A 23454-nucleotide genomic window follows, 5' to 3' on the forward strand; every position below is an offset into this window, starting at 1 on the left:
TTGGTCGTGACTTTTTGTAATTTGTAAAGTTGTAAATGGTTTGAAATATTTTCATGATCCTGGTTCTAATTAGGAACATTTATTTGAATCATTTTTTATATCATAAAATTACAATTTTCTTATATCAAATTCATGACAAGGAACTACGTAAAATTGAGCAGTATTTTGAATGAATCTCACTCTTTGCAGTCAGCCAATAATATGATAGGACTGGCTTCATGAGTATGTACAATGTTTAATATCATCATGAAAGCTGCCGTCTTTGGATCGTCTTTTGTCTCGCGTCTCGGAAGATATACCGAAGCAGACCCGAGAATAAAATATTTTGGAGTTGGTGGCATGACAGCAAAGGAGCCAAATCAAACCTGCCTGCAAAATCTGCTTCAGTATTCCCCTGATCGAGTTTTCGTTCATCTCGGTGGAAACGACATCAGCGTAAAAATCCACAAATCATTTGTTTTCAGTCTTATGGCCCGAAATATATGTATAAAATTAGCATATCTTTAAAAAAAAAAAATAGCCAAAGTAGAAATGTTATTGAAGAAAATAAAAACATATCCTATTGCAATTGGTTTACAAAATATTTCCAAGAGCATGTCTACAGCTATCAATACCATAATTCAAGCGTTCCATAATCATATCATGAAGTAAACCATTTGTTTCACTATATCGCAAAACACGTACCATAATATAAATGTTAGCATTAATTAATTAAAACATGACACAATTACATTTAAAGGGCATCAATGCATTTTGTTACGTAGGACTTATATCTTATTGTATACAATTTCATAAATAACATTCATACAGTTAGGCGTAGTGCAGGAGTGTAAAATGCAGATGATATAATAATCACCATTAGTATTTCACAGACACTTAGGATGGGTTTTGAAAGGGAGGGTTGGCAGAAATATAATTCACAACTCTTATCTAAAATATAGCTGACAAGCCAATAAAAAGAATTTCATGAACACGAAAATTCGCTTTCGGTTTAATTTTTTGGAGGAGGGGGGGGGGGGGGGGGTTAAGTTCCGACTTTTCTGAAATGAAAAAAAAAAAAAAAGAATTCTATTGTACATTACGACATGAGTATTTGACTGCTCAGCGACAAAAAGTGGGAGGGTTGGGGAACCAACCTGTCAAGGAACATTTTCATTTTAAATTAAAAGTATAATTTGCAAAATATGCTTGGAGAAAAGGAAGAACATCCCCTAGGTATAAGGACAAAAAGTCACAATGATAATTTTTGATCAGAGGCGGGTTTTTTTAAGGTATTCAATGTATAGTGACCATATTTCATATCTAATAAATGGATGGTGGAATATTTGTAATCATGGTATTATTTTAAAGGGTTCATCAATTAAAAAAAATCCACCATAGGAATTTTCAAAATTTTGTTTACTGCTTGATTTACTTCACCTAGAATTTAACATTGAAGTATATGGGAAAAGCATGTTTTATTACAATATTTTAAAAACAAATTATATTTTCATACTAATCTCTTGATAGAAAGTTACATACACTTATTTATGAAAATATGAAATAATTTTTTTTTTTGGACAAGTTTTTTTTTTTTTAAAAACTATATATATGTTTTATTTGGAAGCATACAATTTTGGTTGGGATAAAATATCCTAGGATATTCCCACTTATTCCTCACCTATGGTGCCAGGAGCCCATTGGATTGGATGTATTTCTTTTTTAATTACATACGTATACACACACACATACATACATATACACACACATACATACATACATATATATATACACACGTATACATATATATACACACACATATATATATTTAAATCATACACTATATTACTTTTAAGAAAATTAATATATAAGACATATACATATGCATACATATAGATATATATTCATATACATAAATTCGATATTTATAATACTATAACAAATATATATAAATATGGTAGAGATATTTTTCAGTAAGCCATGCTGCCTGTGAGGAACAGCCTTAAACACACAATGTCCATATTTTCCCCTTCAGGCAGCTCCACTGAAGGACAGACTCCTTCAGATAATCTGACTATATTTTTTATCATTATCATCACAAAGTCATAGAAATATCATAAAACCATTTATAATTGAAGTTGAAATTCAATGTTTTATAAGTCTCATATTGGTACATTAAGTTTGTTTTTACAAAATAGGAAATGTCATTAATATTTTCTTCTTTATTTTCATATCTTAACTTCATCTTTATTTTATATATGTAATAAGCTGTATATGATAATAAATGATTTATTGAAGTGGTAGTTTTATTTTCTTCATGAAAAAATCCTAATGCAACATGTTCCCATTTTAAATTAAATTTCAAATGATTTTCTAATTTCTTCCATATTAATTGTACGTTTCTACACTCAAAGATTAAATGTTTTGTGTCTTCGAGTGTTTGGCAATACGGGCATTGATTGGATACATTCTTATTCAGATTTATCATTATTTAGTAGATTTTGTAAGAGTTTGTAATTAAATTCTGCTGATTGCTTGTCTTTGATTTTAGTGATTTTTGACTGATAAATATTTGTTTTGTTTTCTTCAAAATTGAAATTGAAGCTTTTTGCCCAAAATCTCTCACAGTAGGGTTTAATAAAGATTTTATTGATAAATATATATTGTTTTGCTATTTATCAAGTTTAGGGGAATTCTTCTCTTGTTTTCTAATAAAATGTTACTTTGTTTTCTTATGTTTATATAGACTCCTTTTGAAGTATCGTGATATTTTTGGACAGGTTTAATAACCTTTTTCAGTGTGTTATATTAGCAAATCCAGTTAGAATTGTTGACAAGAATATTAGAAAAATAATTGAAATCATGAAAATTTCCGTTTTCATCAAACAGGTCTTTAATGTATAAAATTCCTCTTTTTATCCAATCTGTGTAAAAAAGAAGTTTACCATTAAATCGAGTCAAATTGTTTAACCATATAGTTTGCGACAATACTTCAACGTCAGTCATCTTTTATTTTATATGTTTTATGTTTGCATTCATTCAATGTACTGAGTACTTCGCAGTAAAATATTGGTAATGATTTGAAAATTTGCTTTATTTCATCAGTACTGGTTGTATTTGTCATTATGAGATATTCGGGTGTAATGAATCTTTTAAGAATACACGAATTAAGGGTGTACTCTCGTGGTACTTTTACCGCGAGTGAGTCTCCATACTTTTTAAAGTCGTAACTATGGTGTGTTTTATTTCGTATGCAGAAAAAAAAACATTAACATCTGTTTTTATTTGTAAGTAATGTTAATAAACTAACAAAAATTAATTAAAACATGACAATTTTTTTTACTTATTTTCTCATTTTACGACATTCATGATGACGTTACGATTGTAAACAAACTCGAGCTCGAAGACGCAAACTGTACGATGTCGCATTTAGTCTATTCTAAAGCAGTCCAGAAACATACATGGGCGATTCGTTAGAAGTAAAACGGCAGTTATAGATCAGACTGAATCCGATATTCTCACAAGTGAGTGGCAGACAAAGAAAATTACAGACAAAGCAGGCACAACCACGCACATGGTGACACACTACAATACTGTACATAGTGTCAGACGAGAGGGGGGAATGGAAGGATCAGTGGCGTAGCTTCCATTGAGGTAACCGAGGCAGCTGCCTCGGTAAAAAAAACAAACACCTTTTACGTTGTTAAAATGTCGATAGCTTCTGGGGGGCGCAGCCCCACAGACCCCCTGCCTCGGTAATATTCGAACCCAAGCTACGCCTATGAGGATGTTAGCGATGTAGTACCCGAATCAGAGGCTGCTGATATAGTATTGAATGAATTTGTAAGTTTTTCAATATACAAGAATTTTTTTTATGAAAATAAAATCTACAAACTATGTAGATCTGTACCTAAATTGATCTGCGATCTTCCCGATCCCGCCTAGTCGGTCATGAGCGAATCTCGCTCCTAACGTTCAATGTATCATTATTGAAGCATCATTTTGATTAAAAAGTGTAATCTATATCATTGTTTTAAAAAAATCGCCAAAGTATACAGCGAATTTAATTCATTAAAAAGAGTTCAAAGGGAAAAGGGGGGTTTCTCCCATCTAGAGAATTTTGGCGCACCATTCGTGTACAAATTAGTTAAAACAAAAGATAATTTTGTTGACTATATATACATGTATAGATATGTTTTTTTGGGGCTACTAGATCGATAATTTGTTTCTAATCAGTTCTGGATAATTAAAATAAAATTATTTTATCAAAATTTTATTTTAATTATTCCTTCAGAGTGTAATTGTCAAAAAGTTTTGATAATGTTAAAATTTGTTTATAGGGTATTGAAAATGCACATTAAAAAAAAAATCCTGATTAGAATTTTAGCATATATTTCATAAACAGTCATTTATGCACGAACAAATTCATATATAACATTTTGCTTAAGAAATTCTTTTAGAGTAACAATTTGTTGGGCAAAGCATTAAAACATAATCCCTGGCTAGACAAAAATTGGAGTTAGTTGAAGTTGGTGTATTAGCAGTCTGGTGGTAAACCTAATACTAGTATATTCTGTTCTATTGTTAAGAAGTTACAGTATTGATAGAAATTGAGTTCCAATATTTGCTTTTTAGCTACATCCATTTGGTAACCACAGTGAGAGGGATGAGTTGTGCTATCATCATATGAAGAACCATACCAGGAAGTGCAGATTTCTTTCTCATGGCCACATGGAAGTTGACAGTTAAAACTAGTTTCTGGATACTAACTCAAATACTTTGCATTCTATTCAAACCAAATTTGGACATATGGATACATACAAAGACGGGAAGATGCCTATCAATTTTGGGGTCAGAAGGTCAAAGATCAAGGTCACAGTGCATGGAAATTAGAAAATGCTGATGCGGGGACATATGTTTTACACATTCTGTAGTTATAAATGAATTAGTTATGTATATATGCATATATTATTTATGTTTTCTGATTATTTATCATATAATGAAATAAATATATAGTATTTGTAAATATGAATTGAAATGTTATTGTTTAGAATGTATGTCAGTGTAAGAAGGGGGTGGGGACACAAAATGGTTCAAATCTTTGTTCCAATGCACACTACCACACACATTTTTTCATTTAAATTAAGCAAAAATATGATTCAAATCTACATTAGTAATTTCAGAAAAAGTTTGATACAGATATTCTCCCTAGGTTGAATTTTTTGATGAAATAGGTCTTCAAATTTGTGTGATATTTTATACAATTATGTTAATTAATACTTGATTTTTTGTAGAATTGGTGATGTATTTTATGTAAAAGTTATTGAAATAATCAATTATGCTTAATTTTCATATAATAAAAGAAAGCCAAGATTATTCTGTCCTTAATTTTTGTTTTATAGTGTGTTTCTTGTGAAAATTGGTGATTTTCATGAAAAATTAAGTTTCAGCAAAGGGGCAACTTTGAGGGGCTGTAATTCTTTAAAGTCCACACTAACATACTTTTTTTTTGTTTTAAATGTCTTTCGGATAAAGATGTATCAGTTAAAATGGTTTATCAAAAAAGTTTGATACTTCTGAAAAAATTCAAACCAGGAGAGAACATCCTTAAAGAAAGATTTTAAAGATGATTGTTTTTCATTGAAAAGTCTTGTTACCCAAGCAGCCTTGAATGCTTTTAATTTACAATCAATATCAACAATACCTATTCCTCCTTCATCTTGTTTTCCAATTAAAGTATATCTTTTTATCCTTTCCCTTTTGCCCCATAGGAAATTGAAGATTGTTTTCTTTATTTTTTTATGGATTCTTTTCTTGGATATTGCAATATAGTTGCACTATAGTATAATTGTGTTAATGCTAAAGTATTTATTACGGTACATTTTCCATATAAGGTTAATTTTCTTGTATTCCACATTGTAAGTCTTTTTTCTAGTTTATTAATTTTTTCCGTCCAGTTTTATTGTAACACTGATTAGCATCATGACCTATATATATCCCAACCATTTAACAGGTGCATTGGTGATATTGATATCATATAATTTATCATATCTGTTTTTCAAAGGACCTAATAGTATTCCTTCAGATTTATTTTTATTGAGTTGCATTCCCGATACCTGACCAAAGTGTTCAATTATTTTAATGACTTTTTCTATAGATCCTGTAAAAAAAGTGATGTGTCGTCTGCATGTTGAAGTATTTTTATTTCATTAGTCATAAGGTCAGTACTAATGCCTTTAACTTCAGGTGAATTGTGAATTTTTTTCGACATTATTTCTACGATAAATAAAAAAAGCAATGCTGAGATTGGACATCCTTGTCGAATGCCTTTGGTCATTTTAAAGGTCCTAGACATCCATCCATTATTTTTTATGCGATATACAGGATTTGTATATAAAATTTTTATCCATTTTATGAATTGCTTTCCAAAATCAAATTTATTAAGGGTGTTGAACATGAAGTTCTATTCTACAGAATCGAAAGCTTTTTGAAAATCAAGAAGTAAAATTGCTCCTTATTTTTGTTTTGTTTCACAGTATTCAAATATATCAAGTAAAAGTCTTGCATTTTCACCGATATATCTACCTTTAATGTATGCGGATTGGTCTTTACTTATTAGTTTATCTATAACTTTTTGTACTCTTATAGCGAAAATTTGTGCTAAAATTTTATAATCACAATTTGTAAGACTAATTGGTCTATAATTTCGAAAATCATTTTTTCTCTCCCTTTTTATGTATCAGAGAAATAATTGATAATTTTTGAGAAAAAGTCATTTCCTCTTTTTCAAATGTTGTAATTAGTGATTTATAAAAGTAATTTTTAATGTCATTCCAAAATATTTTATAGAATTCGATAGGTATTCCATCAGATCCGGGGGATTTGTTGTTTTTCATCTGTTTTATAGCTTGTGCACATTCCGAAACCGTTGGAAGATTATCACATATATCTTTTTCTTGATTGGTTAGTTGAGGACATTCACAATCCTCTAAATATTTTTTTATATTTTCATCTGGGACATGATTTGTTGAATACAAGTTTTCATAAAAATTGCAAAGTGAATTCATTATATTTTCAGTTTTATTTATCATTTTATTATCTTCTTTAATTTCGTGTATTGTATTGGCAGATTGTTTTTTTCTTTCTAGTCTTAAAAAGTAGGATGTGTTCCTTTCTCCATTTTCTATCCAATTTGCTTTTGATCTAATAAATGCACCTTTAGTTGTTTTCGAATGGATTTCATCTAATTCGACTTCAAGAGATTTTTTTATATTCATATCTATTAAATGATGCGGTGAAAGTTCAATTTTTTCTATTTCCTTTTCTAACACTGTAATTCTTTGTTTTCTATTTAGGCGTTTTTGTTTTGAAAAATTTACCGAAAATTCTTTGATAATAGATTTCACCTTTTCCCATCTTGTTTGACTATCAATTATATTTTCTAAATCTTCTTGTTTATCTTTTAACAGTTGTTTTAACTCGGTAGTGTAGTTTATATCTGTTAATAGCGAGGTATTTAATTTCCAAAAACCTTTACCCCTGTTTTCTTTATTCATTAAAAGGTTTAATCTAATTGATAAATGATCCGAGCTTCTATTACCTTGCGTATTTGGAGGTTTTCTAAGAAAGACATTTGACATATCTAACTCAAAATTTTCAGACATGAATATAAAGTCTATTCTACTTTTAGGTATTCCATTTCCGTCACACCAAGTGAATCCTTCTCTTTCTTTATGTTTCATTTTCCATGTATCGACTAAATTTAAATATGATAGCAGATCTTCTAAATGTTTTGAGCTTTTATCTTTATATGTTGATTGTGATTTATGTCTATCTGCAAGTATAGTATTGTTTTCACTCATTGCTAGCTTAAAAATCCACGTTTTTAATTTTTTGAAAAATTCTATTCTACTTTTATCATCATTGGGTGCATAAACATTTACGAGTGTGATAATTAATCATTGACTTTAATATTAATCAAAAGTTTACGACCATCAACGGATCTGTGTATATTTATGATGTCAAAATTAAGCTTTTTATGAAAGAGAATGGATACTCCTCTGCTATGATATTAGAGTGTATGGATGTACCAAACCATCTTGAGTCATACTTAAAATTATTTTTTTCGCAAAAATGTGTTTCTTGTAGAAAAATCACATCAATATTGTTATCATTAAACCATTGATATAATGTATTTCTTTTCTCATAACCATTTAAACCCCTTACATTCAGGTTAATACACTTCAAATGTTCCATAGCGAAAATAGCAGACAAAAAATCGTGTCAGGTATAAACAAACATGAGAGACTGTTATAATAATTATTTGACTGAAGCCGGGCGAGGTAACCCAGATTTGGATTTGTTTTTCGATTTTTTCTTAACTTCTGTGGCTACCCGTCCAAGTATCTGTCCTAGTACATTTTTTCCTGGCCAGGTTGAGGTTTTTGTGTGCATGGATTGATCATAGTTGAGGCCTGTAGCCCAAAAATCATTGTAGGTGGTTTCTGCGAAAATGACATTTTTGGTAGAGTTTTCAAGAACATCTCGGAAATTCTCAACTTGTTCCGATTTTTTCGAAATAATATCCTCCATGATCTGAACCCGTGATGAAATCCAATTATCCGATGTAGTGACAAAGTTGCCAATTCTTTTGGCTTCGAGTGCCGACTTAGCTGCTCGGCTTTTATCGGCAGCCATGAGATCGCCAAATCTTATAGCTTTTACACACTGGAAGGCCTGTTCTGCAGAATTGAATTTTTCACCAAATACAGATATTTCACACGGGTAGAAATTTGAAAGAGCATTTTTTTCGCCTTGGAATAGGATATAGTTATTGGGGCATTTTTTAGCATGGGCAGAGCATTGTTCATCACCCGGGGGATGCCCCGGTTGAAGGCAAACTTTGCATTTAGTTTCTTCCATGCATTCATTGGTGGGGTGGTCAGAACTCCAACAGATTCGGCATTTTCGTTTGGGGGGTTTTGGTTGACCGTAATGATAAATGCGGCACTGTATCCCTGCGTAGTAGCTCGTGCGGGGGAGAAATTTGTTATCTGGAAAGGGTATCTGTTGCCATTTAACACACCAGTCATCTTTTTTGTCATCGGATTTCTTATTTTTTCATATTGTACATGTAGGTCACTTTTTGGGTTATGTGAGCATCGCCAAAATTTCTTTGTCATCGACACTCCAGACACAGTCACTTTAAGAACTCTATCTGCGGGTGATTTTGACCCAGTGACATAGGGATTTTGCTCGTATACATTGAAGTTTTGATTGTTGATATCAACCCCTTGAGTGAATAGAGTTTGTTTACTTTCATCATTGGTCAGGTATATACGCCAAAGATCACGGTCAAGCTGGATGCAACGTACCGTGTCCCCGACTGAGTGAATGACACTTTGCATAAGTTCAAAGTCTGAAATTCGATTGTTTCTGTTCATTTGGATTTCGCTATTTTTTAAATAAACTGGCTTAGATAAGGTTTCCATATTGCAGAAAGACTTTTACCAATGTTTAACACAGAATAATTTCAGGTAAACACGGGTGAACACGTACTCACCACACAGCAGAACTGTTCACAAAAAGGATCTCCAAAGTTTTCACTATATGTAAAGTTGAATTCAGCACAAAATTAAGTTCATATATCGGTGACAACGTCGCGAATTCTGATGGTGAATCTGGAGACCAACTGACTATGAAAACAGTCCAAATATTGTCAAAATTGACGGAGCAGAGTAGGTCACAGCTTACCTTAGCCCAGTCACGTGACTTATCAATATGAAATGAAATTAATCATTGACCACACACATTTTTAGAAAATTAGATTTTTCTTATTTTTACAAAGGGCAGACAACTCTTCCAAAAAGTCTTAAGTGCAAAGGAGTCAGCTTCTAATCATTTACCAGTCATGTGAATTTCATCTGCTTCACTTTCATCATTATTTAACAATAAACTTTTATGTTGATCTAAATCCTTCAAAATTGTTCATTATCCTTTCATTATACATGGAATACCTTAAAAAAGTAGGGACATTTATGGTTATATTTCTTGGTGCGAAAATGTCTTGGACATTAAATCCCTTATCAGCCATAATACTATCATATGGATCACAATTATTGAGCAAAGAGCTGCGTTCAGTAATCTGTCTGTCGCTTGCACTACCTCCATATGCACTTGACACATAAGAAACTAGTCCACCAGGTGTTGCACCAACAAGAACTTTGGACGTGTTACGATTTTTATAAAAAGAAAAAGTTAGCTGTTGTGCTTTCGAATTTGTTGGTTTTTTGATAGGACATTCTGTCCCGTCGATTATAACTCTAGTTTTAGGGTACGACCTTTTAAACCCAGATGGGGTAAAATGGCGAACTAGTTCTTGTATGGGCTAGATATTTACTTGTCGCCATTGATAAGAAATTAATCCACGTAATTATGATATTTTGAACCACTGTCTCCGATATGCCAAACTCGTACTCCAGAATGATGACCGTTTCATATTTTGTCAGAACTGACTAGTGTATGGTCCGTAAAGTTGTGAAAGGTGCAAATAGGTGGCGGTTTGATTTGAACTAGATAATCTAAGTGTAGTTTCAGCATTCGGGAGAAATAAAATGGGGAAAATAATTGTTTTGAATTAATTATGAGCGTCGGTGACTGGAGTCGCACTTCAGAATGATCGTTTCATATTTTGTCAGCTGATTCAGCTGCTGGGTCACAGTGCAGTTCAATGGCATACACATCTGTATTGTATGCCTCAGTAACAAATATTTGCCCTTGGTCTGCAGTTGATGTCAACCGTGTTATGTTTCAAGGCCATACCCTGCATACTAATCAATTAATTTCTTTACACAGGGATTTGCCAAACTCGGACCTTCGGCTAGCCATTGATGAATTGCCAACACAGCCAACCATCCTCATTGACAATTCACCCTTTTCTTTGCAGGTTGAGAAATCATCTCAAGCATTCTTTCTTTTTTTTTTTTTTTTTTAGGATTTTCAGTCGGAGTTCATCCCAGTCTGTACTAAGTTTTAAACCAATTTCGAACACTACTTTTCTGTTACTATAATTCAGAAAAATACACTGACACCAGCATATTTTAGTGGGGGGGGGGGGGGGTTCTTTTTTGTTTTACCACACCCAAACATATAAAAGATGTGGTGACTACAAATGAAGGGAAGAAAGAACAAGAATTTCAGTCTAAAATGCATTAAAATGCACCATTTTAAATCATTCTTTTTAAATGGGTCCCCCCCCAACCCCACAGTAAGGTATAGATCTGCCACTGTATTTGAGTGCAACCTGATGTTATAATAGAACAGACGTAGCTCAAGAATTGCAAATTCACATGAAATTATGCTACTCTAAAGATTTCTTCGAAAAAAATATAATTCAAATTCAACAAAAACTCAACAGACTGATTGAAATGGATCACAGATTAAAATGTATCACAATGAGGGAAATTGGGATGTTTTGGATAATTGACAAATTCAATGCAGAAAGAATTAAAAGGATCAGTAAATGATGTCATAATACTTGCCCTTTGATCTCTAAATATCAGGGCTCTACCATATAGAAATTTCATGCAAATGATTATGCACATTTTTAATGTAAGCTTGAGAATGTCCAATATATAGGATGTTTTCTATTCGTTTTTCACAGGGTAAATAATTCATATTGTTCATTCCAAATATAACTGATTATTGCATTAGTATACCTTTTTTCTAGCATGTTTTCAAAGAAATGAATTTAAACTAATTTCACGTGTTTTGAACTACGTGAAGTAAATTACTTTAATGGAGTATGAACTCCACATCTCCATTCTTAACACTAATTCATCATAAATTATCCACATTTTCGAATACTGAATGTCTGATATTATCATTGAAAAACACTAGATATATCTATAGATATGATGTTTACCTAGAAATGTAAACATGAGTCGGTCAAAAACAGGCACCTATCTTCTTAGTCAGGTTAGTGTTAAATAACTATGATAAGTTCATTGGATTGGCTAGTTGTGCTTTGTGCTCATTTAATTACAAATGAAAATTAGTCATGGGGCATCGATTATTCTGACCACAAACTATGTCGAAAATCTGCTTTAAATTCATAACTAGGCCCAATTGCTCAAAAAATTAAAACTAAATACCTACGCATTTCAACACCTATATAAAAATACTTCATTGACATAGTTGATATGAAAAAGGTAATTGCTTTTCAATATCAAAAAACACAATAGAGGAAATTCGAGTCACAACTTTGTTTAGAATTAGACTGGTACAGTGTGATCATGATTCGCATTTATTCATACTAGCAATTAAATCATCGACAATATAAACAATAATATTTACTTTTTCTTTTTAAACCACTATCTTACTTTCAAGGTATTGTTATCATAATCATAATGGAATAAATCAGTCGAGACTCGAGTACAGGACGACATTGGTGGGATGCCGATCTCAATGATTCTTGCATGTAAAATGAATGAGTATTAGTAAGTTTCTGTTGATTTTTTTTTCTAAAGGAGCTGCACTAGTTATATAACTTAATAGATTAGTTAAAATGCAAGTCTTCTTAGAATATGTACATAAATGAAGTTCATATGCCGATCACAATTTCAGATGTAGAATTAAAAACCAAAGCATTTTCTGGTTTTTTAAAACAAAATAATTCAATAATACAAATTGTTTTATTGTCTTTTTTTTTTTTTTTCATCACCATACTTCAAAAGAATTGCTGATTATAACCATATAAAATGTTTACAATTACCTATGGGTCGAATTATGCGAGCGTCGAACAGCAGGGCTACCGCTATATTTAGAGCGACCCTGATCACCAGCGAGAATGATCACCGCTACACCGGTAAGAAGACTCGGACGTGCATCGGCGCAAGAATTGCATCAAATCGATGCATTTCTTCGCCGGAAGCGAGCCTAAGGATGAGGTTAGAAGGCCAGAAGCGAATCCCTGTATAATGTGTTATTCAGATTTTCACCACAGATTCAGTTTTGGTATCATTAACGTCTTATTCACTCTAATACTTTTATGTTATAGACTATGACGACCGAGTTTTTTGGCGCTTAGACAGACCCAGCTTGCGAGATGAAAAACAAGAAAAATTTGAAAATTAACGGCGTAGTAATTTGCTTGTGTATTGATTGTGACGTAATGTTTGCGGGCCGGAATGTTTCCGGGCATGTGCCCGCAAACTTTTAAAGAAAAAAGAAGAGATGAAATTGAAAGTATATAATAAATAACCATATAAGTGGAAATTGATAGTATTAGAATTCCTTAAATATGTATGATAATTTGGATGCATTTGAAGGCTCGCGTTTCATATTGTAACGTACGACTGTGATGTCATAGTTGCAGTTGTGTGCACATGGCAACATACTCTGATGGCGTCGAATCACATACGAGGTTCATTTGCGGTTACGGAAATAGCCGAGAAGTTACGATTGCTTCATAAGTAGTCTCATTCAACCAGACACTCGGCTGTCTCCGCAAATCTCCGACGAGCAGAGAGTAGGAGAATTACGGAGAAAGCAGAGCGTCTGGTTGCAAGAGACTACTTCATAAGATGAAAAATGATGGGGACTACCCATGATGCTTCCGGAAAAAATGTTGCCGTCACTGCAGTATACCTCATTGACAACCCCTTAGATAAAACGAATAAATAGTTTGGAAAGTACCACAAATGATTTTAAATTCCAGACAAGTTTTCCCATACCTTGGTACGTTTTGTTGTGGATAATTGTTTGATTTGAAAGAAAAACAATCGCAGTTAATGGTGACGTCACAATCCACTGTTTACATCAACCGCGTTAAATAAATTGGCTCAAGTTGTGTTGTCGTCTTCGCTCGTCTCAACGGTCACACCGTAAACATTTTATGTCTTACGGCGTGACCGTGTTTGAGGGCGAAGCAAAAAAATATTGGCATTAGTATCTAGATCCATAACAGGACAAAAAATATCCCGAAATATTAGCACCTAATTTGTGAAGACAGCTCAATCAAAGTATTCTAAATTTAGACATTTTTTATCCGCCTATTCATTGAACGTGGGGGAAACTCTATGCAACTGATGTAAACGGTACATTGTGACGTCATATTCAGCGTCGGTGTCTAGCAAATATACAAACATGGGAGACATGGCACAATCACGTTAATCGAGGAGTGATTATATATGAGTAAGAAAAAAAGATTTTCATGCTTTTACGGATTTTATGTAACATCTCAGAACGACGTGAACTTGGGTACACGAGATTCAAAATGGAGAAATACATGTCCACGCGCTAGTATTCGAATCGACGCCATTGGGACCAAAATTTTCAAGTTCCATAGGTATGGTTTAGTTTTTCATTAGTTTTCTATATTTTCTTTTTGAACATGTATATACGTGTTACCTATAAGGAGAGCTCCAAAGGGCCGTGAGAGGGCTTAGCCCTCTATAAATAGCAATCACAGGTAGGCCTATATAAGTCTTTGTTGTTTGCCTCACTTGTCCACGAAAACATCACCGGAAGTTCATGGATATCGCAACACAACACTATAGAATCAAGTCCACGTAGACTTATCTTCTCCAGATTTTTTCGTTAATGTCATCAAAAATATCGAATTTTATTCTCTCAGTAACATCGTCCACCATCCGCCATCCTTTTTGCATTTTTACTTTTCGATCCGCACTTTTCGTTTTCACCAGAATTGGTTGGGGTTGGTTCTTTTGGCCAGGTATTTTATGTATGGCAAATACTTCTGTGGGGTCAATTAGTACATCCGTTTTCTGACGCAAGGCTTCATTAACAGTTTCCATAACGTTCTCTTCTTTTTTCTCAGGTAGGCCGTAGCACTTGATGTTGAACTTCCGAGAATATTGTTCGTTACGATTTCCCATTGCCACTGTCCGTTTGCCCATATTTTCATTTGATTCTACGCTCTTGTATAATTCATTAAGCGCATCACTCATTTCTTTACAGACTATCAATATAGGTTTAAAGAGATTGATTTTCATGTTTCACTTTCGAAAGTTTTTCGTTTAATTTTTTCTCTATTTTTTCTTGATGTTTATCAAACAGCTCTGTAACAATGTCTCTTACTAATCCTTTTAATTCTTCCGATCTAATCCTACATTTCAACTCGTTCTGAATTTCTGTTAAATGGGTTTGTATTGAACAATCACTATGAATTGCCCTTGTTGGAGTTGTAGGAGAGTTACTTACTTCATGCAATTTTTGAGCAGTATTAGGTGTTTTTATATTCGGGGGTTGTGACAAAGTTGCCGAGGCGTTTCTCGTAGTGGGATATCGCTCAGATTCTGTCATTTTTAGAATATTACTCATTCGATTTCAATAGTTTTGTAGCTATCAAAATATTGTCAAAATACTGTCTTCAGAAATTGCAGTACGCCAAGTCTTGTAGTAAGCGTGACAGGTTGTAACTTCCTGAGTAATATTCACCTGGTTCACGGTAAAATATAAAAACACATTTTGTCCTTTCTCCCGAATTATCACTAGATGTAAATAATAAATGATTTTTGGTCAGAAAAACGTATTTTGGTGCCGTTAATTCCACTTAATTATGGAGCCGAAAATTACACAGCCTTCACTCTCATGTCGACTTCCGGAAACTTTTTCGGAGGTCATTTTCTTGATATTGTTCGAAAGTTCTTGCAAAACTTAACAACTTTTGTTCTACATGTCTTATTAAAAGTTCCTCAAGAAAAAAATATAGATTGCGACACTAATCTGACTTTTCAGGCGAGCCATGAGACCCGCAGGCAAATGTCTTGAAATCATTAGCTAGAGCTTGCGAAACTGAACAACGAGGCCCTCTGAACAATCGAAAATTGGCGATATCTCGGACCGAAAGTGACGTCATCAACACAAACTGAAGTTTTCTCTAAGCATCATCAATATCTACCATCCCTGAAAATTTCATGAAAATCCGTCCACGCATGTTTGAGTAATCGAGTAAGAAAAAAATGATAATAACTAGACACGATCTCATTGCGAGTAACGAGTAGGTCTTCCGTCCGATTTCTGATGAGATAAGATCTTGATTGGGATAATTCAATTAGTGAAGATCAACTATACATGAAAGGAATAAGCACCTAAATTCTTAAAAATAGAGTGATGAACATGCAAGAGATATGATTTATCTATTTTCTTATTCGACTGTTCAAGCGAGCCAGGAGGCCAGCGGGCCTGTTTCGTTATATTATTACATAGATCTTGCTGAGGTGAACACCTTCTAATCAATATTCAATATCATAAGTTTCTCGAGATACAAGTTATTGATTGCAACACTTATCCGCCTGTTCAGGCAAGCTATGAGGCCTAGGGTTATATTATTGATATGGTTCGAAAGTTCTTGCAAAACTAAACAACTTTTGTTCAACTTATCTTATCAAAAGTTCCTCGACAAAAAATTAAATATTGCGACACTAATCTGGCTTTTCAGGCGAGCTATGAGACCCGCAGGCCTATGTCTTGAAATCATTAGCTGGAGCTTGCAAAACTAAACAACTTTTGTTCTATATGTCTTGTCAACATTTCTCAAGAAACAAGAGGCCCACAGGCCTTATCGGTCACCTAAAAACTGTGCAAAAGTATCACTACTTCCATGGGCTATGAAATCTAGAAAAAATTTCCTGTTCTGAATTCTAATGTTCAGCAACAGTATAAAACAAGATGTGTTCTTAAAACTTCAATGCCCTCAAAAGTGCATACACTGATGAAAGGCTTTATAGAATAGGTATATTAACATTAAAACATCTGCAAGTATGCATTTAGATTTTATACAGTATCAGCAAACTTACACATAAATACTATATACTAATTTTGGCCCTACCCTGGGGTCAGAACCCTTACTCTGGGGATAATCAAATTTACAATTTTGGTAAGACTACCTGCTCTATCCATTTAGTTTCAATTTAGTATAAATAGCACTAAAGAAGATGTTATTCAAGTGTTTTACACATAAACACTATATAACAAGTTTGGCCCCGCTATATCTATTGTTTACACATTTGATAACTGACCATTATGGCCCCACTCCGATACCAAAACGCCTACCCCTGGGACCATCAAATTTACAATTTTGGTAAAGGATTACCTGCTTTTTCGAAATATCTATTTACTTTCAATTTAGCATCAATAGCAAAAAAGATGTTATTTAAGTGTTTTACACATAAACACTATATACCAAGTTTGGCCCCACCCTGGGGTCAGAACCCCTACCCCGGGGATCATGAAAATTTTACAAATTTGGTAGAGGCCTTCCTGCTCTACATCACTATGCATCTAGTTTTTCTTACACGTGTGGCGTTCTAGAGAAGAAGATTTTTTAAAATTGGTCAATTTTGGGCAGTTTTTGCCTCACCCCTAAGGTCTCAGGGGTGCAGGAATCCTGAAATTTACAATTTATGTCCCCCTTGTTCCAACTATGTTTCATACCAGATTTGAAAAGAATTGGACTGGTAGTTATCAAGAAGAAGTTAACGATGTTCAATTGTTAACGCCCGACGGACGACGACGGATGAAAACCAATTGCTAACTAAAAAGTTATTAATGTTATTAATTGTGACACAAATTAAACTGTGCAGGCGAGCCATTGCGCCCTCGAGCCTACTTTTTGATATCGTATGAAAGATCTTGCAAAACTGGGCAACTTTTGTTGTACATGTTTTATCAAAAGTTTCTTGAGAAAAAAAGTCATTGATTGCGACACAAAATCAATTGTTCAGGCGAGCCATGAGGCTCACAGGCATATTTCTTGATATTGATCGAACTATCTCAATAAACTGTACAAGTTTTGTTATGTCTTCACAAAATATTTACCGGTACGAGTAAAGAGTTATAATTCAAATCGTGCGAAAAAATCGGGCGCTTTTTTAAACTCAATTTTCGGACCCTGGCAAGCATCGAGGTCCCTCGACCAATATCGATGAAATTCTTAACATGAGCATAGATACACTTCTGTCGTTGAAAACGACCTTAATAATATAGAAAAAGAAACCAAAAAAATAACAAGGTCTTCCGTTGAAGATGGTCTTCCGTTGAAGATGGAAGACCTTAATGATATAGAAAAGCCTTTTTAGCATTTTCATATAAATCATCTAAACTTTCAGAATGCTTCACCAATATACATGTACGAGAAACAAATCTGCATTGATTCAATTTCAATGCATGATGCTTTAAAACATGATTTTATTTATTTCTCATTTCCTATACATTGCTATAGGAGAGTCCAGCTAGAAAATCAATAAGATTTGGGGTATATATACGGGTAGAGTAGCATTGGCTGTCTGAAAGAAATATGGCGGGTAAAATGAGATATGTGTACGTATTTATGAATTCATGTCAGATTTAAGCTGAAAATGTCCGGGCACAAGGACGACGACTGGGAAAGAGTGATCGCAATTGAATATGTCATCTAATTGACTCAGGCTATTAAAAGAAACAATAAAACATTCTTCCATATTTCATCGTATATATGACATACTATTATTCATGAAAAAGAATGCGTCATTCAATATCCCCCCAAAAAAGATAATTATTTGTCAATTAAAGTCATTTTAAAGTTAACAAAATGTGTTTCCACATAATTTAGAATTATGAAAATAAATCAAGAACACTTATCAACATAAAATGCTTTGAACTAAACTTGCCATGTTGGTTTTTCCGCGGATCACTGTGACTTGTCTTACAATGTAAAGGAGAACCGTGGCCAGCACTCGAAAGTTGCTCTCTGCCAGGCCAGTAAATTTTTCCAAAGTTAACACTCGATAGTCCACAGGCTTTAGGAGAATCTGAAAAAATGAGCACTTCAGGTCTTGGTGATGGCATAGCAAGGAGAATTGCAATGCCTGGAAATTATCAACTATATAACTACACATTGAACTATAATTTATGTAATATATCGCGGATTACCGTGGTTATCAGACCTCTTGTGATGAACATTCCCACAAGCAACATGAAGGCTTCGCCGTCCCCGATGTTAACTGTCCTTAAGTTCTCATCAAAATGTAATCTTTCCTGAATTTGAATCATAACATTATACAATAATGATATATAACAAGTTGCTGTACTTTAAGAAATGGACTGCAATGCATGGATCATGGGCATGTATTTCTAACAGAAACTTAATATTCTAAGTTGAAATAAAAATGGGTTTTAAAACAGATGTTTTAAATTTTGAAACGTGCAAATATTGAATTGTAAATTAGAGCGGTACTGATATAATTATAGGCCAAATAGATATATATGAAGTATTTGCAGCTTTAAAATTAGAACTAAGAATCATCCTTGAATTTCATCTGGACCTTAACAGGTTGGGGAGGGGCGTACATTCCGCTATAATAGTGGTAGATCACCATCAGAGTGGGATTACACTATATTTTCAGCAGTAGTTAGCCTCCATTTCATCAAATTACATGCTGGTCGATTAAAGTGCAAGTTATGGGAATAAAACGAACAATAATTTTCATGCTTACATTTTATTAATTGAACAGATACTGGCTTGCCCCTCCTATGTTTTATAAGGCTCAAATAACCACTAGTTTCCTGAATTGTTCCAAGATGGGTTTAAAAACACAAAATGTATATGGTGCACACACATTTATTGAGATTGTCACTGTGGATGACATTAGCAAACAAGTCCCAGATACAAGATACATACTACAGTTGTAACAAGTCAGCTGACGCATCACATTTCATACAATGTCATAACAAGCACACACAACAGTCTGAGTGTCTAATTCGGAGAGTGGATGGTATGACCGCATTGTGAATCCGAACCAGGGGAGATAACAGGATACCGACATAAAACTGTAAAACGGGCAAACCGGTGGCCCCATTGTACACAGTCCAAATGCGTGAATGACATAAGGACTGGAATGATTTTGGACCTATCTGATGTCCCTGTTCTTCCAGGGCATTGCTGCTGGGTAATAGTGCCGTTACTTCCATATACCACACGAGACACTCCAGGCACAGTCTTCCTCCGTTTAAAAGAGGTAGAAAGAGAAACTAAGCCGTGCTGAGGCTAGTGATTTACAATCCATATTTTACTTTGTGCCGTAGACAAATTTACTGACTTAGATTGACGATCAACTTCGCACACTGACAACTCTCCGTCGTAAAAAAAAAAAACAGATGGGGGAGGAACAACAGTCCAGATGAGATCCAAATATTCCTTTATATCCCCTGGTCCGCCAACAGCCATCGATACATGTATGATGGGCTCACCATGACCTGAGTACACATTTCACAAAAGAAAATCCCCCCATGGAGCGAGTTAGGCTTATATTAACTGATAACCTAGTACGGATTTCATCAAGCAAACACACCCCCCCCCCCCCAACGAAGCGAATTAAGGCTTATATAAACTTAATGACTTAGTACACATTTTACAGATCAATACCCCCCCCCCCCCCCACGAAGCGGGCTAACACTTAGATTAACTTAATGACCTGGTACAGATTTTACAAACCATACAACCCCTCCTAGATGAAGCGAGTTATATTAACTTGATTAGGGTTTGGGTTAGATTCTGTGCGAAAATGGCATTTCCAGAATTAGACAAGTGGGTTCCATCGTACCCACTAAACAAATCGTGATTATGTATTGAGATATGGGGATGGCTAATGATAGATCCCCCTGCCTCTGCAATGGCAGCGGTCACTCTGCGGTTGAATTTTTTTTCGCTTCTGATCAATTTTCTTATTTCTAGCCAGGGGCACACCGTGCAAAAAAAGTCTTGGAAAATATTGGACCAGCCAAGTTTGGTTTGGGGCATAAGCGCGTTTTATCTGAGAAACGTGAATTGAATTTCCTGCCCCAGAATATTGCTGTTTAGCTCTTCTGAGACCTGGCCTGGGGGTTATAAAACTTTTTTTGAGCACGTTTTCGTTCTCTAAATCATACTCATATCATTTGATCCTAGGTGAATCACCAGGATATCTAGAGGTGGGAATGATTTAGGGAGATTGAGAATGTGGGGATCAAGGTCATGCCACTTCATTCCACACTTGGCGCGCAACTGGACTGTTGCTGGAAGACTCAAGATTTCTACCTCCATGTTGACTCGCATTCTCGCCTGTCCAATATGGAATTGAGGATCCCATGATCCTGATGGTTTTGTTGCCTAGAATGGCTTTTTATGGGTCATTGAAAGTAGTATGATTACTAAACTATATCGAGGGTTATATTATACATTTATTGCATGATAATGAGGAAGATATGAAGATTTATTCACCCAAGAAAATTTATATTGCCCGAGGGGAATATGATTTTTCTTGGGTGAACAAATCTTCATATCTCCCGAACATTCATGCAATAAATTGTTTATTATACCAAAACAAAGCAAGACTACAAAAATGCATTTGAAATTGGAGTCCGCTCATTATACATTAATGTATGTAGCTGAGATCGCCCTAACGGTAACACCGCGCCGCCAACATATTAGAAAGTAAAAACAACGAAATACAGTGATATGATACACAGTTTTTGTATTTCCATTCCCCTTGAATGCTTATTTACTTGCTTGGTTTGGATCAACCAAAACCAGGCGATTTAACTGTGTATCAAAGACCCGCATATTTTATGCCTTACGAACTGTAAGTAGAATGACTGGGACTTATTGTGACGTTACAATACATTTCGTCTACTTTGACGTTAGATTTAAGGAAAATGCACAAGGCTGTGTTGCGGTACGTTTGGTCGCCTCGGCATGTTCAGTCGCCCGGGAAGATGTAGTGTTCCAGGGAATGATAAACATCGGATTTAACCAATAAGTTGATGGTACAGGGGTTTCAACAGTCTCAATTGAAGTCAGCATTTCGCAAGTTCTATGGTCGTTGTAACGATCCAGTTTTTCAATACAACCTATCATTGGGTCAAGTGATGTTTGACATGTTTCATTCCGATTGTTAGGCCGTTCTTGGCACTCTGATTTTGACTACAGATAACTCCGTTTACCTGATTGATATGCAGTGATCAATCTCATTACTTCTATAAGCAATACAAAATAGATAGTTGGGCAAACACGGACCCCTGGACACACCAGAGGTGGGATCAGGTGCATAGGAGGAGTAAGCATCCCCTGTCGACCAGTCACACCCGCCGTGAGCCCTATATTCTGATCAGGTAAACGGAGCTATCCGCAGTCAAAATCAGTGTGCCAAGAACGGTCTAACAATCGGTGTGAAACACGTCAGACAGCATTTGACCCAATGGTAGGTTGTATTGGCAAACTAGATCGTTATAACCCTATATCCTGATCAGGTATGTGGTGATGAACGATACATCAATAAATAAGTCAGAAGTTCGGATTTCCAGTCTTTCTTTTCTGCTTGTGCAATCTTCAATATTGATCTGTTTTAACATTCAATTTCTCCATTGGCCTGTGGCCACAATGGGGTCGTCCTATGGATGATTCCATTAGTTTCACAATATGTTTTGAAGTATTCACAAACAAATTGTGGTCCATTGTCTATTGTTATAGAAACAGGTACATGTAACCCATGTGTACTGAAAATCTGTCAAGACCTCCACCATTTTCTCTGCCATTGTAGATTTCATAACAGCCAAATCAATCCATCTGGAATAATAATCAACTATAGTAAGAATATAATCTCTGGACGGTCCTAGGAAATCAGCTGCTAAATCAATGTCTTTTCCATTTTAGGCCACCACATCTTCGATCGCAATCACTGCTTCATGATAACAGTTCCAAGGTGTCCCTCATGACCCAATGGTAGAACTTTATCACGTAATGACTTAGGTATGACAATCCTTGTCCCTCAAAGTATCAGCTGAACAACAGCACACAATTCTGATTTTACTGTCAAATAGTCTTTGCTCTGTAATTGATACCATTTCCCTGATATCAAGCAATCTCTCAAGTTCTTGAGATCTTCGTCCTCTAATGATGCTCTCTCGAGCTCAGAGATGGTCATTGCAGTTGGAACAGCTTCTTCAACCACGAATCGTAAGTATTCTTCTGTGTCATTTGTCTTCAGGCTTGATGCATTTGTTGACAACATCCCAGACAACGAATCAGCAATGTTTGATTTACCCGGAATATGACGAACTGTATAACTGTAGTTCTGCATCCTTAACACCCATCTTTCTGCACGTGTACATTGTTTCGACTTCAGCGAGAAAATGAACTCAAGTGGCTTATGGTCTGTTAACAATTCAAAAGTATTCCCCATTAAGTATATGTGAAAACGTTCACATGCCCACACTAAGCTGAGTGACTCTTTCTCTGTTTGTGCATATCTGCGTTCAACTTCAGTTAAGAATCTACTTCCATAGGAGATTATCTTAGGTTTCCTTTGTTGTTCTTGGACTAAAACATAGCCTAGTCCTACTGGACTCGCATCTACAATAACTTGTGTTTTGGCATTGACATCAAATTAGGCTAAAGTTGACACAACAGTCGTTCAGTTTGTCAAATGCTTCATTTTG

At 34.7% G+C, this 23454-nt stretch overlaps 1 protein-coding gene across 2 annotated transcripts in view; it reads right to left on the minus strand.

Moving 5' to 3' along the window:
• LOC125674160 (uncharacterized) overlaps positions 1 to 23454 on the minus strand; it is a 61284-nt gene that overhangs the window by 17269 nt on the left and 20561 nt on the right. The window contains exons 4-5 of one of the 2 annotated variants that reach the window (XM_048911248.2): positions 18913 to 19017; positions 18651 to 18779 (exon numbers count right to left, since the gene is read on the minus strand). In XM_048911248.2, the coding sequence (XP_048767205.1) occupies positions 18651 to 18779; positions 18913 to 19017 (234 nt within the window). Of the gene's footprint in view, positions 1 to 18650; positions 18792 to 18912; positions 19018 to 23454 lie in introns of both variants that reach the window. The other variant, XM_056158095.1, reaches the window with a different exon arrangement.

This window comes from Ostrea edulis, chromosome 3 (assembly GCF_947568905.1).
Source record: "Ostrea edulis chromosome 3, xbOstEdul1.1, whole genome shotgun sequence".
In the NCBI taxonomy this organism is placed as follows: Eukaryota; Metazoa; Mollusca; class Bivalvia; order Ostreida; family Ostreidae; genus Ostrea; species Ostrea edulis.